Source organism: Rhodamnia argentea, chromosome 1 (genome assembly GCF_020921035.1).
Source record: "Rhodamnia argentea isolate NSW1041297 chromosome 1, ASM2092103v1, whole genome shotgun sequence".
In the NCBI taxonomy this organism is placed as follows: Eukaryota; Viridiplantae; Streptophyta; class Magnoliopsida; order Myrtales; family Myrtaceae; genus Rhodamnia; species Rhodamnia argentea.
Window position 1 is genome coordinate 22,924,032 of NC_063150.1, and position 26,110 is coordinate 22,950,141.

The window sequence follows — 26,110 nt, forward strand, 5'->3', positions numbered from 1 at the left end:
TTGCTACAACAAAGCATGTGCTCATTAGCAAGGGACTGTGAAGTGACCAAGGATGTGGCATTAGAATTTATCGATCACTTGACTACTGTTTAGCTTAAATATAATTGCTACTGCTTACCTGAAACCGAAGCTCGGGTGAGCTAGCAATTACTTGGGCTTTACTATCCTAACTGTCGCATCATTAAGCCACACTGCTATACTACAAAATGAAGGTTAAACTTACATGCCCCATACTCCACGAGCTGCCACCATTTTGTTGTTTGGTCTCGCCGTAAGCTCATACAATATCCTTGCAAATGTATCCGAATGCCTGACATCTGAAAAAAGTATCTCTGCAAAGGCATTCTCGTACGCTAGCAGCAGAGGCCTGTTCTGTGGCTCGGATACAAGGCTTTCCAGAATCATTGCAGCTTTCCTGCAAATCTCTGGCACTGGATGCGGTGTCCTGATCACTTTAAGCAGGCGATCAATGGCCCTATAGATTATATTCTTTTTGTGAGCCACATGGATGATGTGAAGTGCCATTAATAAGCTTGTCCATTGTGTCTCATGAAAGGGGACGTATAGAGTTTACCATCGTTCACTGGCAAGCTTCAATCTGCAGTCCATATTAACTTCAGCAAGATTATACAGAGCACCAACAGCAGCCGCTTGTGCATCGTGTGTTGGTAAGCTCATGAGATCCACCATACGCTTATGTATCTGCATGTTTAATTCCAAACAGATAAAAAGTTGTCATATGGATAAGGTGCAATTAATTACATTATAAGGTAAAGAATAGAGCAGTCGTAGTCTCGTCAACCTGAGGAACAAAGGGAAGAAGAAAAGGTTCATTATCGGGATTTATAATTAAACGGCCAATCAGTTCAGCAGCTCCACAATGCCAAGCTCTGACAGGAGATTCCAGCATCCCCAAAATGGCTTGAACTGCACGCTTTTCTCTGTTTGACAAAAAGAATTAGAAATGATTGAACACAAAATACATAAGGAACACAAAAAGAAAAAGCTGGAAAACAGTTCTCACGTTATTCTGATGAAAGAAGGCTTATTTGAGCTAAAAATCCGTAGATCGAGCAAAGGAGCCAAATTCACAATTGTCTCAAGGGCATTGGTGACAAGTTCTTCATCCTCTGCACATAGTGTAAACTCCTTAAGGTTTTTAGAACAGATAAGCATAATAAATAACTGAACGGAAGAGAAAGATGCACAAACAAATCTAGTTTTTCCAAAAAAGAAGTAAGATGAAACATTAATAGAAAACAAGGCAACTACAAGCAAAACAAGCTTGCATTTAAATATATAGACTTCTTATGCATAAAAGGAACTTGGAAGTAGTGATCCATCAACTGCTTCAGCTCCAACATATTCACAAAAGCCATTATCTCATATTACTTGCACATGGTCATGTATTGTAATAATTTAATGATGCAATACTCTCACAAGTATCCACGATGATTGACATCATAATTCTAATTGGGTCAAACCTCAGTCAGGGCAAGAGAAGTTTGAGGCCTTAAAACTTCAAGGAACACAGATTTCACATTTTACCAGATCGTAATAAAGCAATCAGCAGCCATACAAGGGAACTTCCATAGTGCCCCAAGCATCAATAGTGTACAACAGATGCTCCAATTGTTTATGTGGCATAATTAAATTCAAACATGCAATTAAAAGTGAGACTTAGCAACTGTTCCTGGAAGAGCACGACATATATACGTATATAAATGGATGCATGAGTATAAGTACATACGTGCAAACTATGTACAAAGACGCTTTGGGGATTGCATAGTGCCAGTGGTTGAAATAGAGGAAACCCAATATCTAATTTTTACTGTGTGACAATAAAGATGGCTCCGACAATGAATAAGTCCTATCATGCTTTTTATTGGACCTTATACTTAGCGTCAGTCAGCAACCGGTACTCTACCAGTTGCTGTGCTGGAATCCTGAAACTATTTTGAAAGGATCAAATACAGAAAAGCAAGAAACAAATTTTAGATGGATGTTGAAATGAATACTCTTAAATGATAAAATGCCAGAAAACCATCCTATTCCTACATATTATTCCTGATTTAACACCTTAATCTAATGGAGATGATCGAATGTCACATCTAGATTATACAATGCAAAAGATTGGATCGGGAATTACTGTCTCACATCACAAAGGATCTATTGGGAAAGGCACATGAGCAATCAGTCAATAAAAGATCTGATCTACTGAATTGTATATAACAGGCTTCTCAAGTTTCAGTCTAAAAGCATATCAGTATGAAGGTATTATTACTTCCCCTGACCCTCCACCCAAAAAATTCCAAATAGAGTAAAAGGAAAATAGACAAAACAAGGAAAGGTACCCAGAAAAGGCTTAACCATATCAACAACTAATCCTCCGTTTGCACATAATTTGAAATAGACATAAAGCAAGGGCAAGCTGGCATACTAAAAATATCTCCCCTCATGAACTACAACCTCCCCAAGTTGAGAAACTCCGAGCTGCTAGTACACGCATCCTTTTTCTCATTGCCAAATAATATAAAAACTCAAGAATATCTGATAATCCTTATGCACCTAGACCTGCTATTTGATATCCGTCATACACTGAAAAACATCCCATGAAAGTAGCAGCTGGGTGTATTGTCAACATAACCAAGGCAACATCAAAATAAAGCTTAGACAACAAATTTTACACCATCATGCCCACTTTATGTTTCCATGGAAAAAAGTAGGATAACTATGAACCTTGTTAACAGTAATATCTTAAGTGAACTCAACAAGACAATCCTCATACTGCTGAAAATAAATAGAAATTGCATCTAAAGAAAAACTTAGACAAATACAATCCACGAGATAAGATGCAATGGGCATGGATTAACAAAAATGGAATCCCATAAAGGGAGAAACTTGTACGCCATGACAACAAATAAATCAAGAATTGTGACATGTTATCTGTTCTTCTTCCTTTTTTTTCGCTTTCTTTCTTTGGAAAGTTCTATTTATATCTTTATATACTCATCCCGAATACTAAATGTTCATTCCAATTCTCCCATTCCGACTAAACAAATGGGGACTCCCAACTAAACCAGATGGCGCGCTTGGAATTACTGTCTAGCACAGGAGAGAAAAGTTCCACTCTAAAGAATTACTTTCCAACAGAGTAATGCCAGGACACATAAAAACAGAGCATCCCAGTTATATCAGGAACAAAACAAACCTGTGTCGCGGTCCTCTAAGCACTGGAATGCTGTTTCCAAGCAATGCCTGTGTTGTGCCATGATGACTTCATTTTCCGGCATGAAAGAGAAATTGCGAATAACATTTGAAGCAGCAACAGCACACTGTTGCTTTTCTGTTCGCCCTTCATCATCCAGATTAAATAGACCATCTTCATCAGACCACCACTCGGCAGGACGAGGTCTGGTCAGATTTTTCTGCAAAGAAGCTTCTGTCACAGAAGTACCAGGAGCCACTCTGCCAATAAGAACATCTATGCATTAACAATACAATTACATAGCTTTCTGTTGTGGAAATCATTAACACACACACACTTACAAACACAGAAGAAAAAGGTTAGCATGATTGAAATTACCCAGTGGAGCCTAAAGCATCATATTCATTCCCAAACCCTGTTACGGTAGAATTTGAACCTAATGTTCTGACCCTTGGTGTCCTAACAAGTTCCTTCGGAAGAGCTATGTCACGCCAATCATCTATCTGTTTTGCACAACAAAAAGCATTCCTTCTGTCAAGATTGATGGCGTAGGAAAAAGAGTTGGTCAATCAAGAGAAAAGCCTTGTAAATGAATTAAATTGAACACAAACGAAAAAAGAAGACAAGAAGGAAACGTGAAAGTAGGTAGACATACTACTTGGAGAAGAGCATCAAGCAAGCCAGGAACTTTGGCAAGAGGAGTAGCATCTTTGCGCATGTCCTCCTTTTCCTTGAACGAGAGCAATGTGAGAGTGTTTAGTGCCCATGTCAACTCACTCTTCAAGCCACTCTGAAGAGCCAGAACTATTCTTCTGTTGTTTTGATCTGACAGGGAACCATGTACAATATTACAGCGAATCATCAGCACAAAAAAAGCTAAACAACACAGCTTCGCATGAGGAATCTCTCTCAGACGTAAAGGGAATAGCTACACATACAATCACATCATTTGACTATCACTGACGAAAACTAAACGATTTGTCACAGTCCATCAAATGGGACAATCTGCAAGAAGAGAGGCCGACTGTGAAATGCAAAAGATGGTGAATTCACCATTACCGATGGGTCAAAATTCTCATGGCGGTACTAGTAACCATCACACTAAGCTGAGACGAAGGCTAGGGTTTCCGGGAACCGACCTGCGAAAGAGCTGTGCACTTGGAGAGATGGCCCCAGGAGGGAGGACGGAGAAGCCGCGTCAGCTCCGGCGGCCGCCATGGAGGCGGAGTTGCTGCTTCCGCTGCCGAAAGGACGGCCTCTCTTCGCCGGCGTCGGCGCGGAGCCACCGCCGGACCCGCCGGACTTGCTCTGGTCTCGCTTCTGCATCCTCACCCCCCTCTCCCTCCGACTCTCTCTGCGGCAATATGCTTGAAAGTTGAGAGGGGCGAAGGATCCGATTTAGCAAATTGGATGTGAAATCGGGTTATGGGCCATTCTGACCGCATCCGACGACTAATTTATGATCCAATGTGGTTTCAAAAGCGCTCTTAATTTGGAAAATTTGATATTAATAAAATAACCAAAAAAAAATCATTGAACTTAACTAATATAATTAAATAAGGTACTTAAAGAAAAGACACAAATTAAATATAAGGGGAAAAAGGCATCGATGACAAAAATTGGCCACTCATATTTGAATGGTTAATTAATATGACAAATTCCGACAAAAAAATAATTACTATGACAGAGGATTTATTTATTTATTTTGGTCGAAACAAAGGATTTATTGAAAAAGTATTTAAAAGTAGCTAGTAAAGGAAATGGTGAAGTCAACTCATGAAAGTAATGATTATCTGATATTAAGGTGATATTTTCTAATGTTTGCATAAGGAGTCTTCAATTTTTTGTAATTTGACCTTTTTGTTATTGGGATCATTTTATTTGTTCCTTAATGATGATTGCATTTATTTTGAAGTCCTTTTGTTTTTTTCCTGATGAACATTGGTTTACAATGGAGATTGATTAACTTCCGCATGTACCTCAATGGATTCTCGTAAGATTATGTGAGAGGTTGGCATTCATAAACCGATTGACCATTTTTTTGGGGGGGGAGGAGTTGTGTGTGCTTAAAAGTTATATTGACATCTAAATTTTCGACTATAGGTCTCCATGGTGTCTCATCTAAATCCAAGTTGGGGATCTAACTTGTCAATAATGACGACATAAGTTGACCCCTTCAAAAAAAAAAAAAAAGACTGACCTCGCATCGTACAGTATTCATATTGCTTGCTAGGTTTCATAGTGATTAGGGGACATTGTGATTTTCGAAATTTCACAGCGGCATGGGCAATTCAATTCAAATATAAAAAGAAAATTAGAAAAGAACAAAAATACCAATATAAGTATAATAATAAGAAAAGGCAAACTAGGCTGTCGGATCATTTTACATGTCATGGCATCATGAAGGATGGGCCGCATTATAGGACCATTTTATGGTTCATGCATACCTTAATTTCATGATGCCAATCAACCATGAAGGATGGGCTTGCATTGTAAAATATAAATAGCGCAAACTTATTAGAGTATTTTTGTTTTCCTATGTTATTCATGCTCACTTTAGTCTTTGATTACCTTTAGAAGTAACATTATTCAGCAATCCACTTTGCATTCCGCAGTGTATATGGTCCTTAAGGATAATTCTTCCTCTCGGAGTTCGAAAATCGGTGCGATAGGCTTTAGCGGCTATCCTTCCAAGATGCAACGGGCAGTCTTCTTTACTCCGTACAGAATAGTAAAAGAGAATATGAACAACTAAATTGCACGTATAACGCATCAAATCAATGAAAGAAAAATGGAACGAGAGTAAAGAATTTTTCACGTTTCTGTATATCGCTTTTCAATTATTTTTGGAGCAACAATTTGCAGGTAAAAGAAAGAGAGTCATTTTCCATCATCGAATCCTTACATTAAATTGAAAACCCTTGCAAATCGATTAAGGTCAAGACCGTCACAAAAATTGCAACCATTATAAAAATGTTACAAAACCGTTAAAAAAAAAAAAAAATCTTACATAATAATAGCTTTCATGTCTTTTACTTTCAAAAATTCAAAATGTTTTAAACATCCAGCATTACAAAATTGCAACCATTGGGATGTTGATTTTGCTGGAAATCCTAACACAAGGCGATCAAACTACCGGGTACATGTTCACTCACAGATCAGCAGTGGTGTCAAGTGCAGTAAAAGACATCCACCTGTGTCATTATCCACCACGAAAGCTGAGTATAGAGCAGCAATGGTAGCTCAAGAGTGTACAGGCTATAGTTAGCAGAGGATCTTTATCCACTGGTAGGCAACTTGACCAGGTCATATTGCGACAATCTATCACCATAAGCTTGGCAGAAAATCATGCTTTCAATGCAAGGACTAAGCATATAGAAGTGCACTATCACTTCCTGCGGGGAAAAAGTATTACTAGAAGAGATAGAGATGGGACTTGTAAAGACAAGTGATCAAGTTTGTTTAGCCGGAAATGATCGATTTTGGGTGTCAATAAAGTTACAAATGTTTTCACCAGAGGACTTGGCACTACAAAGGGTTAATATCACGAAAAACTCAAAATTGGTACATGTCGCGACCCTCCTCGATCGGAAAATGTGAGAGAGAGGGTTAATGGGTCGCCCTTCCGGCCCGATTGCGTGTGGACTTTCGGACGCGGGCCCCTCCCAAGGCCCATTACCCAAATCGCGGCGGAGGATCAAATCATAGTCGACCTTCGGTGTGGTCTGATGACATGTGCAACGTGTGCATGCCTCGGAGTCGCCACCAATCGTTTCGTGGAAGGTACGATTGGAAACCCTATCGAATAGTCGGGAGTTTCTATTCGATTCTGCGAGAATCGGAGAAGTGGGTTCGGGGACTTAGTTACGCCAACTATCAGAGTTGACGCCCTTTCGGTACCTAAGTTGATTGAATTTTCTAATCTCGAATTTCATGCAGACGAGTGGGGTACGAATCCTAAATCTAGGAATTCATGCGGATGGGAGTGACTATCCTAGCAATCACAATCAATTAAAGTAAATGCGCAAATCAAGGAATCCATAACGTGCGGATAAATCGCATCAAATCAGCGTGACATTCTTAGTATAGCCCTATTGGCTTAGAGAAAGGGTATTCAAAGCATAGGAGAAGATCGGGAGTGATTTGGAAGTGATTCGCCCATGAGGGGCAAAATCGTAATTTTGAGAAAATTTGGGGACGATTTGCCGAAAAGGGCAAAATCGTCATTTCAGAAGAGATTCGGAGTGAGAAATGTTGAAAATAGGATTGGCCACCTATACTGACCCATTTCCTAATTTCCAGCATCTTTTGGAAGTCCACGGGAATTTTTGGAAACAAATTACCCTTAAAGGGTAAAATTGTCATTTTCGGAAAGATTGGGAGGAGAAATCTCAAAAATAGGATTGGCCAGTTGATTGTGGCCATTCCTCAATTTTTGAGAATTTTTGGAATTTTTGGGAATTTTCTACAATTTTTCCTAATTTTTTTGATTTTTTAATGATTTTTCAAAAAAAAAATTTTTTTCGGACCGGGTCAACCCGGTCCACGAACCAGCGCCCGGTCCGGCCTTCTTCCCGAAACGACGTCGCTCTAATATTCACACTTGAAAATTCAAAATTCCCGCCTAATGTCTATCGATGCTCCGGATTGCGCCACGTGGCACGAGGACGACGGTTGGATCTTTTGACCGGAATCGACGGCTCGGATTAAAGGGAGACTTGATCTCCACCGCACATTCTAAACACCAAGATCAACGGCTCGGATCGAAGGCAAGATCAAATCTCAACCGTTCGATCAAACTATATTTTTTTAATTTCTGAAAATGATTTTATTTATTACTTGAATTTCCGAAAATTTGATCCAACGATCGGAATGGTGACGCGTGGCCAAACCTGGGCCACGCGATCACAAAATATTTTTTTTTTTTTTCGAAAAATGGAATATATCTGAAAAAATGAATTTTATTTTTCAAAAATCCGAGATTCCGACACGTGGCATCCCTATGAGCCGTCGGATCATTTTTATTTGTTATAACAAACTTGCCGACGTGGCTGCCACGTGGCCGCCACGTCGGCGACACCCGGACGTTGACCGGTCAACGTCTTCGCCGGAGAAGACGATCGGCGCCGGTGATTCTCGCCGGAGATCGATTCCGAAGCCGAAACCCGCCTAAAACAACGCGATTTTCTCTTCATTCGGTCTCACTTCCGGCCTACGTTCACATATCGCGAGCTCGACCCGAATGACGAACCCGAACTAGCCTAAACCGACCTTCGATGTCCGGCCGAACCCGCAACTTCCGGCGAACCGACAAAATGACACAAAACTTTGCCGAAGAGCCATGATTCTACTGCAAATCTAATCCTCATCAACTCACGATCTACCTATTCAAGATTTAGCGAGAGAAATAGCTCTGTTTCAAGCAAACGAGGACTCGACCGAACATACATGTCCCGCGATTATCAAAGGTGACGATCTCGTGCCAAATCACACATTAACTCGGTCAATCAACATCCATAGAGTAGAAGGTACTTACCTGGAGGTTCGGTGACTTCAGCTTTTTAGAGGTAATGAGCTCACGAGCTCGGAACGAAATGCAAGGTTAGGAGGTCGACGTGAGGGATTTTCATGCGTAAAAATCACAAAAAGAAGCACAAGAACAGGTTCGGAAAGATTGCGGGAACATTTCCAGTCAAGATGCAAATGAAAACGACGATCTATTAGAACCGCGCGACAGGAAACCGAATCGGGAAAACGGCGAGGATGCTCACCTGTTTCGAGCTTGATGGCGACGGCAGGAGGCTTCAAACTCTTCGCGAGACCAAGAGGACTCGAATGACGCTATCGGCGAAGGAAGGCGTCGCCCGAATCGGCCGGCGACGAAGCTTTGAGCTCTCGGTGTTCCTCCCTCCAATGGCGTCCCTCCCCTCTCTCTGTTCGCTCCCTCTCCGATCTCCCCTCTCTCTGTTCTAAAAAAATCCCCCTCCCTTTCTGTTTGCGAACACTCCCTCTTTTGTCCATCCCCCCGTGCTCGCTCTAACCGCCGATCCTTCTAGATTCTTCTCGAATTTTTGTTCAAGAAAAGCCGTTCAAGAAAAACGGCCATCTGCTCTCTAACTTGCGCCTGTGGAGCTTGAGGGAGACGATGAACAGCACCGGGTCTCCGGGTCGGATCCGCCCGACCCGGCAGACCCGGTTCGTGCAAAGAAAGGTCAAATCGAAGCAGCAATTGACATTTTTTCACGAAATTGATGCCACAAATCATTTTCCCAACATGGATTCCCTCTGCAAAGGTGATTTTCATGAAAAATTTCTTTGAAATTGAGAGAAAACCCCAAATGTTGGGTAGGATCCGAAATCGATTTTTACAAAATTGGAGTCCTTAATGAAGGAATTAACCTCAATTGAGCCTACCATTAGATTCAGAAGGTCAAAAACTATAGGATAGGGGTCATAGGATTCCATGGGTGCCTCTTAGAAAGATTTAATTTCGAATTTGGCCTTCTAGGGACTAAAATGAAAGAAATTTTTGTGCAATTTAGTCCCTAGTGCCAAAATTGAGCAAATTAACATGCAATTGGATCAGAATGTGAAATGTAATGCAAGAGAATCATGTCACAACCTTAATAGTGAAGAAAGAAAAATAAAATGACCCCAAATGGTATTTTTATGTCTAATTTGTGAGGTACATTTGTGAAGGAACACACAAATCCGAAATGGAATTTTCAAATTTTAAGAGGTCATAATGAAAAGGAAATTAAAAGAGAAATACTGACTATTTTTTTGTATTTTTGTGACCTCGAATGGTATTTTTATGGATTTTTTGGGTATTTTCCTATTTTCTGAAAAATATCAAAAAATGCGAAAAATATGAAAAATTATTTTTTGTTCAAAAATGGTTCCTTGAGCTTGGCCAAGGCTACCAAAGTTGATTTTGCAATTTTCTAATTTTCTGTGAATTTTTTATGAATTTTTAAAAATAAATCAAAAAAAAGATTGATTAAAAATCGAGTGTCAACAGATGCCCCTCTTTGGGAGTGATCTCGTGAGAGGTCACTTCCAAAGATAAGGTGACACCTGAAATCTAATCGACTCGATTGGGAAAAGAGAAAAGAAAGAGTTGTGACAGTTGATCTTCAAGCATTCCCGCCGATAAGCTCTTATCCAAAATGAGACTCCATACGTAAAATATGAGAGGAGAGTAAGAAAAGATTTACCCGGCGCTTACCTGTCCGAGCTCGAGAGGCTTTCCCGTGAGTGTGAATGGATTCTAGAAGATACCTAGGGACTCATCATCAGAATGTCCTAGGGAGATTAAGCTCTGACCCGTATGGTAGGTCAAACCATAATGGAATTCCTAAGTAATAGGAATGTGAAGACGACCTATCCCGTCCGTGGGATTCGTCTGAGGATTTGATCCGTATGGTGGATCAGCCCATAAAAAGAATTCCTACTTGAAGGGATTCTAAAGACGACCTATCCCGCCTGTGGGATTCGTCAGGAGATTTGATCCGTATGGTGGATCAGCCCATAAAAAGAATTCCTACTTAAAGGGATTCTAAAGACGACCTATCCCGCCCGTGGGATTCGTCAGGAGATTTGATCCGTATGGTGGATCAGCCCAGAAAAAGAATTCCTACTTAAAGGGATTCTAAAGATGACCTATCCCGCCTGTGGGATTCGTCAGGAGATTTGATCCGTATGGTGGATCAGCCCGTAAAAGGAATTCCTACTTAAAGGGATTCTAAAGACGACCTATCCCGCCTGTGGGATTCGTCAGAGGATCCGATCCGACTAGTGGATCAGTCCGAAAAAGGCTCACCTACTAAAAGGTTTTACCCGTAAGATGATTTATCCCACTTTCGGGACTTGTCAAAGATCTTTAGAAAAAGGCTTACCTACTAAAAGGTTCACCTAATAAGATGATCGATCGGGGATTTAGGGGATACCCGAAATCCCGCAGAAAATCGAATCTGAAAATTCTTTTTAACGAAAGAGGTGTCATTCCGGGAATCGGGGTTACCGGAAATCCCGCAGAAATTTAAACCCGAAAACTTTTTTCATCAAAAAGTGGAAATTCTTTCTCACCACGAAAGGCATCCTTCCGGGATCCGGGGTTTCCATGAGTCCCGGTGAAGTTCAAACCCGAAAACTTTTCTCATCAAAAAGTGGAAATTCTTTCTCACCACGAAAGGCGTCCTTCTAGGATCCGGGGTTTCCATGAGTCCCGCAGAAGTTCAAACCTGAAAACTTTTCTCATCAAAAAGTGGAAATTCTTTCTTACCACGAAAGGCGTCCTTCCGGGATCCGGGGTTTCCATGAGTCCCGCAGAAGTTCAAACCCGAAAACTTTTCTCATCAAAAAGTGGAAATTCTTTCTTACCACGAAAGGCGTCCTTCCGGGATCCGGGGTTTCCATGAGTCATGCAGAAGTTTAAACCTGAAAATTTTTTCTCCACTAGAGAAGATTATCAATCTTTTATGGGGAATCTGTTATCGAACTAACAAAATTTCTATGACTTAAACTCAAGTCATGAAAAAGTCTGAATGGATGTATTATGATGTCGGAGGTTATCCAAAACATCCGGCAACATGCTAAAGTGATCAAAAATTCCTTGTGAGGAAAGTTTGAATCCAACAATCTGAAACTACCAAAAGAGTTTGGTTAAAACATCCATTGGAGTATTCTCATTAAAGAGGGCTTCTCACCATTTCGAGATAACGGTTTTTTCATTTTGAAAGCGCTCAAATTTCCCGTCGAACCTATGCCTAGGATTCGGGATCATTCGCAGCGCATACATCTTGATCGATCGGGAGGTCTTCGAAAGGACCGTAATGTTGGGCTTGGACAATGGTTTCCAAGTGGGACTCACAATTGAGTCAAGGCTGTTTGAACGAAAATCTTCAACATCTGCACCGGGTTTACAAGTCAAGAAACCCGCAAAATGAGAGAGAAATGATCTTGCTCGTACTTCTTCGAGCTAAGCTTCTACGTTAATCCAAGTGCTTTAATCGGAAAAGACTTTTCGGGGTTGTAACGCAGGTAAGAATTGGGGACTGAAAAAGGCTTATTTTTTTTTGCCCAGGACATGTAAATGGGTGTGTCGTTGGTGATCATTGCAGCTTTACCACCGATATCGGCCCTTAGGGATTATCCCTCGAAGAATGTTTTCAATCTTGTAGGTATATCTAAAATTCTTTGGAGAACATCCTCGGTCTTTGAAGTGCATATTTGTCTTTAGATAGCATCTCTATCACATCAGAATGGTGCAAACTTTTATCCTCGTTTTGGTCATCCGAGAATGACATAACTACAGAGTGATCTATCTCCACTGGAGGTTTTCTTTTACAACCAGATCTCATTGGAGATAAAGATATCATGGAGTCTTTTGATACTTACAAGATCGAACACATGGTTCACAAGTGTACGAATATTTGAATGGGCATTGGCCTTGCTTTTACCAGGCACTTTGCTTTTTCTTGATGCCCGGGATCGGCTTTTTCTTTCTCGCTCTTTTTCAAAATCCCGCCTTTTCCTTTCTTTTCGGGAATAGGATTTTCAATGGTTGTGCTAGATATTCAATTGAAAGTTCTAGCATGCCCTAGTATGGGCTTAAGAATTTCTTGTAAATCCTATTTCTTGAACTCTTCTGTTCTTGGAGTGTTGTCGCTCACACCTTGACATATGCAGCGATCACCAACGGGGTTCATGAAACGAATATGCAGGCTCAATTGGCTATGCAAAGGATAAAAGTGTATAGGATAGAGAAACGAATGCTTTTCGTCATCCTAAAGCACTTGAATTATCGTATAAGCAACACACGAAGATTGATGTTAGTCCAAGCAAGAAAATTTCTAACCATTTTCCTCCCGATATTGCCGGACTTACCTCCATTTGACCCCCATGTGGGGTGGTTCTTGACAGGGATAAAGAATGAAACCGCCGTTCAAAGGGGTTATCAATGGTCACCTGTAGTGTTTATGATAGAGAAATGAATGCCTCCGTCATCTCAATCTATGTAATCGCTGCGAATAACCCCTACGTCCCCAGGTTAAGGTTTCGCTATCCCTTCCACTCCACTCATCTCTCAAGTGTGTATGGGACGTGTTTGGATTAGGTTTGCCTCTCGTCTATGAAAAAATCCAATGAATGGTTTAAACAACTCTTGTTGGAAAAGTTTATTTTCTCTTTTTCAATTCATACCCTCAAAGGGAATTTATGGTTCACTCTGCATGTTCAAGCTGTGTTTGAATAACCTCAGTTTTTTAGGATGAATGCAGATGATATGACCAATAAAAAGTCTAATTCCGAAATCAAAGGCCTCTGCGAATTACCGACATTTACAGCCATCTCTCGTCTTGTGAGACGATGGAAAGAATTCTTGCCTCTATTCTGACGTCGATCTTTGGTCGTCTTTTGTGCTTGATCGTCATACCTTGGCAAAAAGAAACGATCACCCGATGAGTAATGGGATTGAAATGCGAGTAATGGAACAGATACATATCACCTGTTTTCATTGCTTTGAGATGAACAAACCGCTAGTTCTTCTTGAACAGGTTGGGTCTTGAACTTCCTGTTTTTGAACCCCGCAAATTTTTGTGCATGTATGCATGTATGCATGTATGTATGAATGCAATGCAGTAATTCTATGGCGACTCGGATCCTTCGGAGGGAAGCCACAATCATTTCTGATTTTAATTCAAGGATAATATTTCTTTATCGCATCAGCATTTACGTAATATCCCAATTCCTCTCTCTCTGAATTTACAAGAATCAAGGCCCCTCCCGCAAGCACTTTCTTGACAACATATGGACCCTCGTAATTTGGAGTGAATTTACCCCCCGGATGAGCGACGTTTGGCGTTGTCTTTCTCACTACGAGATCTCCCACCTCAAAATATCTTGGTTTCACCTTGCGATTGAACGATTTGGCTACTCTTTTCTGATAACTTTGGCCATGACAGATAGCCTTCGGACGCTTTTCGTCAATTAGATTCAATCGCTCGCACCTTTGCTGTATCCATTCAGCTTCGTAAAGTTTAACTTCTGATAGTACCCTTAAGGATGGAATCTCCATTTCCACGTGCAAAACCGCTTCCATGCCATAAACCAGGGAATAAGGAGTTGCCTCGGTTGAAGTTCGGATCGAAGTTCGATAAGCCATCAATGCAAAGGGTAGCCTCTCATGCCAATCCCTATAATTTTCCGCAGTTTTCGACAGGATCTTCTTGATGTTTTTATTTGCGGCTTCAACTGCCCCATTCATCTGTGGACGATAAGGAGACGAGTTAAGATGTCGAATGCCAAAATGATCCAGCAGATCGTCGACAATCTTGTTATTCAAATTGGACCGATTGTCCGTGATAATTGCCTAAGGAGACCCGTAGCGAGAGATTATATCTCTCTTAATAAATCTTGCTACGCTCTTTGCAGTGACATTTGCGTAAGAATTGGCTTCGATCCATTTGGTGAAATAATCAATCGCTACCGGAATAAAGCGATGACCGTTTGAAGCAGCAGGGTTTATTGGCCCAATCATATCTATCCCCCACATAGAGAAAGGCCAAGCTTCTGACATTTGATGAAGTTCATTTGGAGGAGCATTAATCCTATCTCCATACATCCGGCATTGATGACATGAGCGCACATGTTGACTACAATCCGACTCCATGGCCATCCAATAATAACCGAGTCGCATGATCTTTTTTGCAAGGAGATGACCATTCATGTGAGGCCCACATACTCCTTCGTGAATCTCTTTCATGAGTATGTTCGCTTCCTTGGCGTCTACACACTTGAGCAATACCGAATCAAATGATCTTTTATACAGGGTTTGGCCACTCACAAAGAATTTGGTAGCCATCTTGGCTATATACTTTTTATCTCCAGCCTGACTCCCTTCAGGAAATTCTCCTTTCGGAAGATAATTTTTGATATCGTGATACCATGGTTCACCATCAAATTCTTCTTCTATCAGCATGCGATAAGCTGGCCGGGTGATCACATCAATTCTCAAAGGCTTTATATCCAGCCTGTTCGTCACCCGCAACATAGAGGCTAATGTTGCCAAGGCGTCTGCAAATTGGTTTTGCGTTTCGGGCAAGTATTCAAAGGATATTTCTTCGAATTCAAAAGCAAGTTCTTCTAGAAACTCATGGTACGGGATGAGCTTGGAATCCTTCGTTCTCCATTCTCCTTGAGTTTGAAAAATAATCAGCATAGAATCGCCATACACCCGTAATTTCTGCACCTTCATGGAAATGGCTAACTGTAAGCCCTGGATGCATGCTTCATACTCGGACACATTATTGGTACATGGAAATACCAATTTTGCCGTAACAGGATAATGTTAACCCTCCGGGGATATCAAGACTGCCCCGGTACCCGCTCCCGATAGGTTAACCGCACCATCGAAATACATAGTCCATTTGTCTTACGTTAACGCCAGGACTTGATCTTTAACTCTCGCTTTATCCGGAATTGGCTCTGACCGAGAGCTTTTTGCTAGCAAATCTGCTATAGCGCGTCCCTTAACAGATTTCTGAGGTGAACTTCTTATGTCAAACTCTGACAACATTACCCGCCACTTGGCCAGTTTCCCAACCAATGTTGGTTTTTCCAACAGATACTTAATCGGGTCATTCTCTGTCACCAATTGAATGTGATAATGCAGAGCGCATCGCCTCAATCTGCGAAGTACCCAAACTTTTGCAACACAAGTCCTCTCGACAGGAGAATAATTCATTTCTGAGGTGGTGAACTTTTTGCTCGGGTAATAAATGGCTTTCTCTTTTCCATCTTTAGGATTGGTTTGCGCCAACAATGCTCTTAGCGATTCTTGATGGATCGTCAAATATAAGGTCAGTGGGTATTCTGGAATAGGTGGTACCGGTATCGATGGGAAAATCAAATACTGTTTGATCTTCTCCAATGCCTGATGACATTCGGCATCCCCGACCACTTTGGCGCCTTTCTTCAGAAGTTTGAAAAATGGTCTAGCCGTGTCAGAGAGTTGGCATATAAACCTAGCGATGTAATTCAATTTTCCGAGAAGGCTTCTCACTTGCTTAATCGTCGAGGGAGCGGCTATGTCGAGGATTGCTTTTATTTTGGACGGGTCCACCTCAATGCCCTCATATCGACCATGAAACCGAGGAACTTTCCAGATCTTGCCCCAAATATGCATTTGTTGGGGTTTAACCTCAGCTTATACTTTCTTAGGCGATCAAACAATTTTCTCAATATTTGGACGTAATCTTCTCCGGGTCTGGATTTGGCGATCATGTCGTCAACATATACCTCGATCTCTTTATGTATCATATCATGAAACAAGGTCACCATGGCCTTCTGATATGTCGCCCCGGCGTTTCTTAGTCCAAAAGGCATAACCTTGTAACAAAAGTTTCCCCAAGGGGTGGTGAATGAGGTCTTAGCCTTGTCTTCCTTCTTCATCAGCATTCGATTGTATCCAGAGAACCCGTCCATAAACGAAAACAATTCAAACCCCGTTGTACTATCAACCATTACGTCGATGTGTGGTAAAGGAAAGTCATCTTTCGGGCTCGCTTTATTCAAACCCCGATAATCTACACACACTCGAATTCTCCCATCCTTCTTCATGACGGGGACAATGTTAGCAATCCAGTCAGCATAAGGAATGGCTTCAATAAAGCCAACTTTAAGAAGTTTCATCACTTCCTCTTTAATCTTGTCTGAGAGCTCGGGTTTCATCGTTCTGCATGATTGCTTCACCGGTTTGCATCATGGATTAATGGGTAATGCATGTTCCACAATGTTCGGATCCAATCCCGGCATATCCGCATATGACCATGCAAAGATATCTTGATATTCTTTGAGTAATTCGATAATCCCGGACGCGTCCGCCCGCAATAAATGTCCTCCGATTTTCACTTCCTTGACATTTTCGGATTCTCCAATGTTAACGACAACTGGCTCTTCTTCGGTGGGAGGCTTAGATTCTTCAAAATTAACCCAATCCCTCCGGATAGCTATCTGACCCTCGTCTTCTTCTTCTATATCGCAAGAATAATCCACCCGCTGATCCGAGTCGCACAACAACCTAGCATGCATGTTTGGAATGATATGCCCGAAATGTCATGGAAATGGTCAGTATATGCAAATCATAATGGATGATTTTATGGGAAAAATCTTTTTTTGTTTGTGAAAAACATTTTAAAATCAGAAAATCTAGAAAATGGAACTAGTCCTCATATCCTCGGACATCCTTGTTCCGGAAAGATTATTTTGGAAATCGGGAAGCACATGGCAAATCAGGCTTCAAGCTTCGATTCACGAAGACGAGCGTCATCATTAGACTGATTTGTTATTCCACATATCCTTAATGAAACATGAAAAGCTTTATTGGATGTAAAAAGGACCGCATTACAAAGTGTGCTGTTTGGACCAACGACCGGAGATCTAATGGCATTTTCCTTTTACATTCAAAGTAAAAAGCACTAAATCAAAATGCGGAAAAGGAATACAGCAGAAATGCAGTAAAGTAAACACAAATGCTAGTAATAAAGGAAGAACTGCAGAGAAGATCTTTTTACTCAGTAACATCTTCATTTGCCTCGAGCCATTCGACTATCACATTCACAGTGTTGTCCTCGAGGAATGGATTGGTCAGGTGCGCCTCTGTTGCAGGGGACGCCATCTCGTCTGCCAACCATTTGGAATCCTTAGAGAAAAATTGGTTCAATTGATTGTTGAACATTTTAGCTTTGCCTTTCCAGGTGGGAGAACCGATAAAAGAATCACCTCGGCCTCCTCGGCGCCCTCGGCTTCCATGGCTTTTGCCTTTACCTCGGCCTCGGCCTCCATGGTGATTTTTCAGAGTGGCAGGTCTGTCGCTATCGACTCCAAAACCCAATCCAGTTCTGTGCTCATTGGACTCGAGTTGTAAAGGAGTGCGGATCCCTTGGCTAAATTTCCCTAGGCCATCTCCCGGAAGATATCCATAAGCCAACAGCATTTTTGCGGGTAAAGCAGCAAATTCGTAAAGAGTAGGAACTCTTAGCTTGGTCCCGATCGGTGTATGGACCACAGCCACTAGTTCCAAAGAATGATAACTAGCCTCCTCTTTGGCCTCGTGCTCTATGTAGGGTATAGCACTGTTCTGATAAGACCGGAGATCCACCTCACCATGGACGGTAACAATCTTCCCATCGACTATGAATCGCACCTTTCGATGTAAGCTCGAAGGGACAGCCCCAGCTACATGAATCCATGACCTTCCCAATAAAAACCCAAAAGCACTCGGGAGGTCCATCACCCGGAAATCAATAGAAAATTTGGTCGGGCCTATGATGACGTCCAGCTCGATTTCCCCAACCACTGTTTTCCTCATTCCATCAAAAGCCCCGACAGTTGCTTTGGAGGTGCGAATCATCTCCTCCTTTATGCCCAAATTCCTTAACGTGGCCAGAGGGCAAATATTAAAAGCGGATCCATTGTCTATCAATACATGGGCTACTCGCTTTCCATGACACTCTGCGGTAATGTATAGCGCTTTGTTGTGCACTCGCCCGTCCATGGGGAAGTCTTCATCTGAGAAGCTTATTTGATCCTTTAGCAAGATCGCCCCTACAAAGTTTTCCAACCGAGTCTCATCAATTGTCTCGGGGACGTGCACCTCATTCAACACCTTCGGGAGTGCTTGCTTGTGCTTTTCCGAATTAATGAACAGATCAAGCAAAGAGATCCGGGCCGGCATTTTCCTCAATCGCTCTATCACTTCAAATTCGCTCGTCTTGACTATGGACAAGAGCTTCTCGCCGTTGTCCTTAGTCACCTCTTTCTTTTCGGGTTCAGCCTCCCGTGGGGCGTAGAATCTACCCGATCTCATCACAGCATCTATTTCTCCGGTTCCATAATTCCAATGAACAGCTTTTGGATTATACGGCTTTACGGGTGGAACTTTAATCACTATTAGCGTCGCTTTTTCCAGTTTGACCTCTGGTTCATCATCCGTCTCATCGTCAGAAAAGCAAATCACTACCGGCTTGACCGGGCGCTCGTCTTTACTGTCGCATCCATCAACTTTATCCAGTCTAATCACAATGGGAGCTACAATCCCAATCATTCCAATCAGATCATCTAAATCTTCCGAATTATATCCGCACTCGAGCTCTTGGTAAAATACATCGTGCTTCTGAACGGTCGACGAGATTCCTTGATCTAAGGCAATCTCACTATCTCTTTTGCTTGAGGATTCAGCTTACGCACCTTGAAATTTTTCAGTCAATAAACTCCTTTCAACCTCTTCGCCCACTCGCACCAAATGAGCGAAAGAGTGGAAAGTTGATGGAGGGCTTTGCTCAAAAACTTCACGCGAAAGAGGTCCCGGAAAATATCTCCCCAATTCCTCTTCAACCATGGGAGTATAAACCTGCGAAGTTCGCATCCACTCTCTACGGGCATCAAATCCCAGTTCTTCATCATCCTCATGGGTCAAATCAGCCTTAGTAAAAATTGCTTCGAGACGAGCGAGTTTCCGTGAAGCAAATGATTCGGTAGCTTGATCAGCAGCAGGGGTGATTCCAGCTGGAGCCAAAGAGCTCAGAAGTTCTTTCGTTTCCGTCAACAATGCACTCAAATCCCCGAATTGGCAAATCTATTCCATCACCTTCGGACTTTGTTCATAACTCCGAGTCCGGGGTTCTACAGCATGCGTATCACTCGTCTTCTGCGATTGATCTATCACTGCCGATTGTTGAGCAAAATTTTCCAATTCATGAAAGAAATCAGCCACGTATTTTTCCATACGAGATAATCGCTCCATAACCTCAGCATTATTCTTCGTCCCTGGATTTTTCATAAGAGGTACGACTTTGACAGCATCATCAACTATGTCCGGCTGAATGACTTCATCCATACCTCCCCATCCATCTGGTACAATATCCTCAGCCTTTATGAAAAAGCTAGGAGGAGCAGAGTATTTAACTTTGAAATTGTACTTCCCCGAATCTTCGCCCAACTTGTCCACAATTTCGCCCTTTTCTTGCGCCTCCAATGCGAATCTTTGATCGTCCAAACGCGTCTTCTCGGCCTTCAGGTCATCTCTATCCACTTCGGGCTCGGAATTCGTGATCGGCTCTAGATCTCCCATCAAACTCTCATGAGGAACCTTCCGAGAATCGCCTTGCTCGGTCTCAATCACGAACCGATCCCAATCTAAACTCACAAAAGCAAGCACTTCTTCAAATGTCTCGTCGGTGACATCTGCAACTATCCCGAGGCTCATTAACTTGGAGATACACAACATTTTTCGTTCAATCGACATTTCCCCTTCATTTGGATAAGACGAAGCAATTGCCAAAATGTCGCGCAATTTGCTCATGTTCACCTTGAGCTCTAGGTGATTCTCTTCTTCTCCGTCAAAAATCATCCCTACCACCTGGTGATCGTGGAGTGGATTCTGCTGTACATTAGGCGCCGTCTTGTCGAACTCCACCAGGTGGTTGTCAATAAGGGCTTGCACCTTGAGTTTTAGGATATAGCAGTTGTCGACATTGTGTCCTCTCTCCCTCATATGATAGACACATGACTGGCTTTCATCATATCCAGGATATTTCATCGGGTTCGGCCTTGGCGGTTCCTTCGCAACCAAACGCTCCTCCAACAGCATCGGAAGCAACTTAGATAATGGTTTAGGAAGGGGCGTGAACCGCTTAGGAGGTGGCTTCTTCCTCGGTTTTTGCACCTTTTGTGTCGACCATGACGATCCCCCCCGGGTCGGGTTGGGGTTCGAGAACTGTTTGGGCTTTGGTGGATTTGGTACAAAGGCAATGTCAACTCCCGCCCCACCTTCTTTTCTCAAAGCGCATCGGCGTCTTGCTGGTGCTTCTGGGGCTTTTCTTTCTCTCATGGCCCATTCCAGCCTTTCCGCAACCTTTATCGGATGGACAAACGTCCGACAACCCGACGTGTTCAACTTGTCAAAGTACTCATAGGGGAGTGCCTTCAGAAACAAATCTACTAATTCATCTTCCGGGATAGATGGCTTAACTTGCGTCGCCAAGGCTCGCCACCTCCGGGCATACGTGCGGATCCGCTCGTTTTTTCCTTTTACGGTTCTAAGCAAGTCTTCTCGAGTAGGGGCGATGGCGGTGTTAAATTTGTACCGATGCAGGAAATCTTCAGCTAAATCCTCTCGACCATCATAATCTTCTAAGTCTAACTCGATGAACCAGGCCAAAGCAGCGCCCGCCAAACTTTCCTGGAACGTGTTCATGAGGAGAGGGACGTAATCCGAATAATGTGCCATCTTGCGCAGATAATATTTCAAATGAGCACGGGGACAGCCTGTCCCGTTGTACTTTCTGACAAATTCCGGTTCCTTGTAATCCGGCGGCACCTCAATTTTCGCAAAAGGGGAAATCTTATCAAATCCGGCTAACTCATAGCCTTGATCGCTCAGGCACTCTTCAATCTTGGCCAACCTCTTAGCCCTTTCTTCCGTTTTAACCGCAGATTTTCCCTTCTCCTCCTTCTCCAAATTGATAACTACAGGCGACGCTTTAGGTTGTGGATTAACCCGAGGAGCCCGAGTGACTTCAGGAACAGGATGGGCGCCTTCATGTTGCCCCTTGTCAGTAGCGTTAGATGGTGATGGATGAGCAGGATTGTTCGGATCCGGTATCGCCGGCTGTCTTGCATGAGAAGCTTCCAGCAAAGCTTTCATCTCTGATATCATCGCCACCAGCGAGTTCACTTGTGTCTCAAGAACACCGACCCTCGGGCTCGGTTCTTCCGGTCCCATTCTGGTTCTCGGATGGGTTCTAATACGACCTCTGGGTTGTTCCGTGATTAAAATCACCTGTTTCGAAGAACGAAAATAAAGTAAGAATACCGAAAGAAAGCAATAACAAAGTCTTGAATCCTTTTAATTGCATGTTTTCTTTCGATTAATGAGAAAAAGGACTGCTTCATGAGCCCTATTCTCATATAAGTAGCTCTTTTACTCATTCTCCGAGAGAAATCATGTAATTAAAAGAAGCGTAATCCATGGCAATAGTTTTAATGCATCATAAAAAGAAACATCTCAACATGTATATATAAGAAAATCAACCGAGTTCATTACAACCGAAACCTCAAAGAGTGTTTGAAAGTTAAAATGACATAATGTTTCGATATCCTAAACTTGATGGAGTGATTCTATCCAAGTCTGGGACGTTTGGGATCTAGGGTGTCCCGAATATCTTAAGAGAAGTCAAGTTCCCCCATCCGAGACTCCCCATCTTCATGATAAATCGGCGATCTCATATCTTCGGGTACATAGGGCTCCACTCCAGGCATATGAGGAACAATGTACTCTGGCACATATGGCTCGACAAAGCTACGTCTAACTGTCTTGAAATAGCAGATGTACTCGGGTGATGCCCCGTGAAGGTTCATCTCGTCGGTCATATCTTCCGGCCATTCTATATCCCCGGTCTGGGATTTCTTCAGGGAATCCTTAATGTACTCAATTTTGGCCTCGAACGGCTCCTTATCTTTGCCTTTGAGAACCTCCTTCGGCATGTCAAAAGAGAAGACTCCCGGTCCGGGCGATGTCGGCATCTTCTGTAAAGCTCCAAACCGTCTGATGACCCTCATCGGATAATATGCTGTAGCTCCGGTAAAGCCCAAGAAAGGAACTAGATCTCCATCGCCACAAGTGAGTCGAGCCTTATATATCCTTGGCCATTTAAGCCGCCATCGGAGTTGCTCTGGTTTCAAGGTCCTAAGAAATTCTCTTCAATCCTTAAAGTTGAGGTTAGGGACTCGTGTATGAGTTTGGACAAAGGTTCTAAAGGGGTTGGTGTGAGGACTAATCTCAATGAAACCCATACGGAGATTGAATTGTTTGATGTGAGAAGTGAACCACATATACGAAATCCCATTGGAAGCCCTAAAGATTCCCTTGTTCCTAGCCCGGAAACGGTTTAGAGACATGAAAGTCTCTGCTAAAATCAAGTTGGAGTAATCCCACCCACAATGAGACTGTCTAACTACCACAGCCATAATTGGATTAAAAGTGGTGGTGGAAATAGGAAATAATACAAAGCTAAAGAATGCTAAGATAAAGACCCTACCCGACTTAGTCCCCTTATCTGTAGGAAGGTTTGAGAACCTATTTATGAGGAAAGTAAGGGAAATGCGTCCACAATTGCTCTTGGCATTCGGGGTTACCTCGTAAAGGTTAGTATCTAGGAATTCGGCTAAGGAACTAAGGGGTTCACATCCTATCGGGGGTTGGACAATGCGAGGTGTAAATTCTACTCCGATGGCAACACTATACTCCTCTAGAGTAGGAGTGAGCTCGAGTCCTTCCATATTGAATGTGGCGGTGATCGGATCCCAAAATTGCGCCATGGCTTGGATGAAAGCGGGAGGGCACTCGATCTTCATCAAGTCCAGCAGATATCCCAGTCGTGTCTTGGCGTACGTCCGATTGGCTTCACCCATACTATCCCACCAAGCTAGGAGCTCATCTCGAGGGATCTTGAATACTTGGATATCATTCTTCCCCATCAAGTCTAGAATATTCAAATGATGTTAAAAAATCAATTACCTTGGATTACTTTAAAATGCATGGATGCCAATGTCATGAAACATGCATGATGCGATCTAATTACATATTTCGATTAATGAAATAGAAATTAGATCATCTCATCTAGGCTAAAGACCCAATATGAGATCTAATTTAAATTTCAAATAAGCGAATTATGCAATTGATCGTGATCGTCTCGGTGATTAGGAGAAATAACAAAGTCACATTCCATTGATCAAAATAACAAATCGAACAAAATAGGGAAAATATACTAAAGTTGATTCCTAATACATGGATATCTAGCAGAGAAAAAGTAGTAAAGATAAGAGGAAATCCCATGAAAAGGGAATCCTATACATGTAGACTAAAACATGAAAATGGTAAAAGATCAATGGAATGTGAAACCTAAGCTTCGAAATCCTCGAGATCACGATGTTCTACTTGTCCTCATCCGATTCCTCTTCGGGGTAATCTTCGTTGTCTTGGGTAGATTCTTCAGTCGGGATCTCCTCGGATGAGTAGTCCATCGGGGGTTCTTCCTCGAGCGACCCCTCACTAAGCTCCTCTTCTGGATAGGGGTCCTCGATTAATACCTCTTCTTTAATTAGTTCTTCCTCTAGGGGCTCTATCTCCGAGTCTTCTCTTGAAAAGGCGTAGATGATGGTCTTTCTTCCCTCAGTGGATTCTCCATGTTGGCGTAATTCCTCCGGCCATTCTTTCGTCCATGTTATTGTCGCTCAGGGGGACTCCTCAGCCATTTTGAGTTTAGGCTTCTTGAGCACGATATGCTTTGGCTTGGTTTTGATAGCGGGACGCTTCCCCTTCTCCCACGGAGCCAGCATGGGTCGGTTCACTTTGGTCCGACGTTCAGCCTTTCGACGAGCATACGCTTCTCTAGCCAATTGGTTGCGACGCTGTCTTTGTAATTCCATAAATTCCTCATGACGTTTATCCATTTCGCGCTTGAATTGCAAGTTCATCACATAGTACTCGGTGTGGCAATCTTCAGCGTATCCTAACTTCTTCCCCGTTAGTTCACGTCCATGCACGAATGCGGTGAAGTGCGGGCTCGTATTGGGTCCGGGCCACACTACCTTCCTTTGATGGATGAATGGCTCCGGCTCAGTAGAACTTCGGAGAAACAACGATATCCTAATCTACCATTGTTATTTTTCTTAATCACCGGAACGATTTATAAGCATATGTCGTGCTCATGAATGCGAATGATATGCAACATATGAACAAATTATGATGAAACAGCATAAAGAAATGCATTATAAAATAAAATACCTTACCAACCGATACGAAAGGGAAGTCATGATTTTCTCTGCACATTTTTGGTTTTAGGTTTACCAACCATCCACAGACATGCGCATGAGACAAGTGAGGGGTATACTCTAAAAATCAGCAAATCGGGTATGGAACCTATGGCTAAAGGCTCCCACGATCCAAATGTGACAAATTCGTCCTCGAGGGTACCTACCCGAGAGGGTTGGAACTTGCCAATCAAGATCATGAGCGGGAATGAATACGAAAGTCTCCAGTGCCATCGAACACAAGATCCTTTCGCACCCTTTCCCTATCTAAGGTAACCTAGGGGTGGTTGCGGTCGGGATTTGACCGCCGGTGTGTGAAATGTGTCGTGATCGCCAAAATGCATTTTCATGCACAATAGTTTATATCAAGACACCGCTTCTATAATCACATCCATAAACATACATTCCTTACTCCGACCCGCAAGAAACAATGTTAACAATCACTCCACCCCTTATTTCTCCCATCTGCAAAAACATCTAACACATGGGTTAGTGTACGTACCTCACCTTCAAGAGCATCCGCAATAAACATGTTAGAAAAATCAATCAACTTTTTAATCGGCTCAAGTCCTCTAATGGCTTCGTAACCATTCCCCGGTGGAGTCGCTAGTCTGTCGCGACCCTCCTCGATCGGAAAATGTGAGAGAGAGGGTTAATGGGTCGCCCTTCCGGCCCGGTTGCGTGTGGACTTTCGGACGCGGGCCCCTCCCAAGACCCATTACCCAAATCGCGGCGGAGGATCAAATCGTAGTCGACCTTCGGTGTGGTCTAATGACATGTGCAACGTGTGCATGCCTCGGAGTCGCCACCAATCGTTTCGTGGAAGGTACGATTGGAAACCCTATCGAATAGTCGGGAGTTTCTATTCGATTCTGCGAGAACCAGAGAAGTGGGTTCGGGGACTTAGTTACGCCAACTATCAGAGTTGACGCCCTTTCGGTACCTAAGTTGATTGAATTTTCTAATCTCGAATTTCATGCAGACGAGTGGGGTACGAATCCTAAATCTAGGAATTCATGCAGATGGGAG

The 26,110-nt window shown here is 42.6% G+C and overlaps 1 protein-coding gene across 1 annotated transcript; it reads right to left on the reverse strand.

Moving 5' to 3' along the window:
• Positions 1-4,627, reverse strand: LOC115750291 (armadillo repeat-containing protein LFR). Its single transcript, XM_030687555.2, has 8 exons — positions 4,348-4,627; positions 3,864-4,033; positions 3,587-3,711; positions 3,212-3,468; positions 1,025-1,130; positions 803-941; positions 575-702; positions 1-475 (listed from the first exon to the last, which is right to left on the reverse strand). The coding sequence occupies exons 1-8, from the start codon at positions 4,532-4,534 to the stop codon at positions 220-222; spliced, it is 1,368 nt and encodes a 455-aa protein (XP_030543415.1). The 5' UTR covers positions 4,535-4,627; the 3' UTR covers positions 1-219.
• Positions 4,628-26,110: the final 21,483 nt, after the last annotated feature.

Bases quoted from the DNA above. Each gene is read 5' to 3' on its own strand.
- LOC115750291 (XM_030687555.2), bottom strand. From the start codon at position 4,534: ATGCAGAAGCGAGACCAGAGCAAGTCCGGCGGGTCCGGCGGTGGCTCC. The intron at 3,712-3,863 runs GTATGTCTACCT...TGTGCAAAACAG, and splicing joins TTGATGCTCTTCTCCAAGTA to ATAGATGATTGGCGTGACAT. The intron at 942-1,024 runs GTGAGAACTGTT...TTTGTCAAACAG, and splicing joins CCTTCTTTCATCAGAATAAC to AGAAAAGCGTGCAGTTCAAG.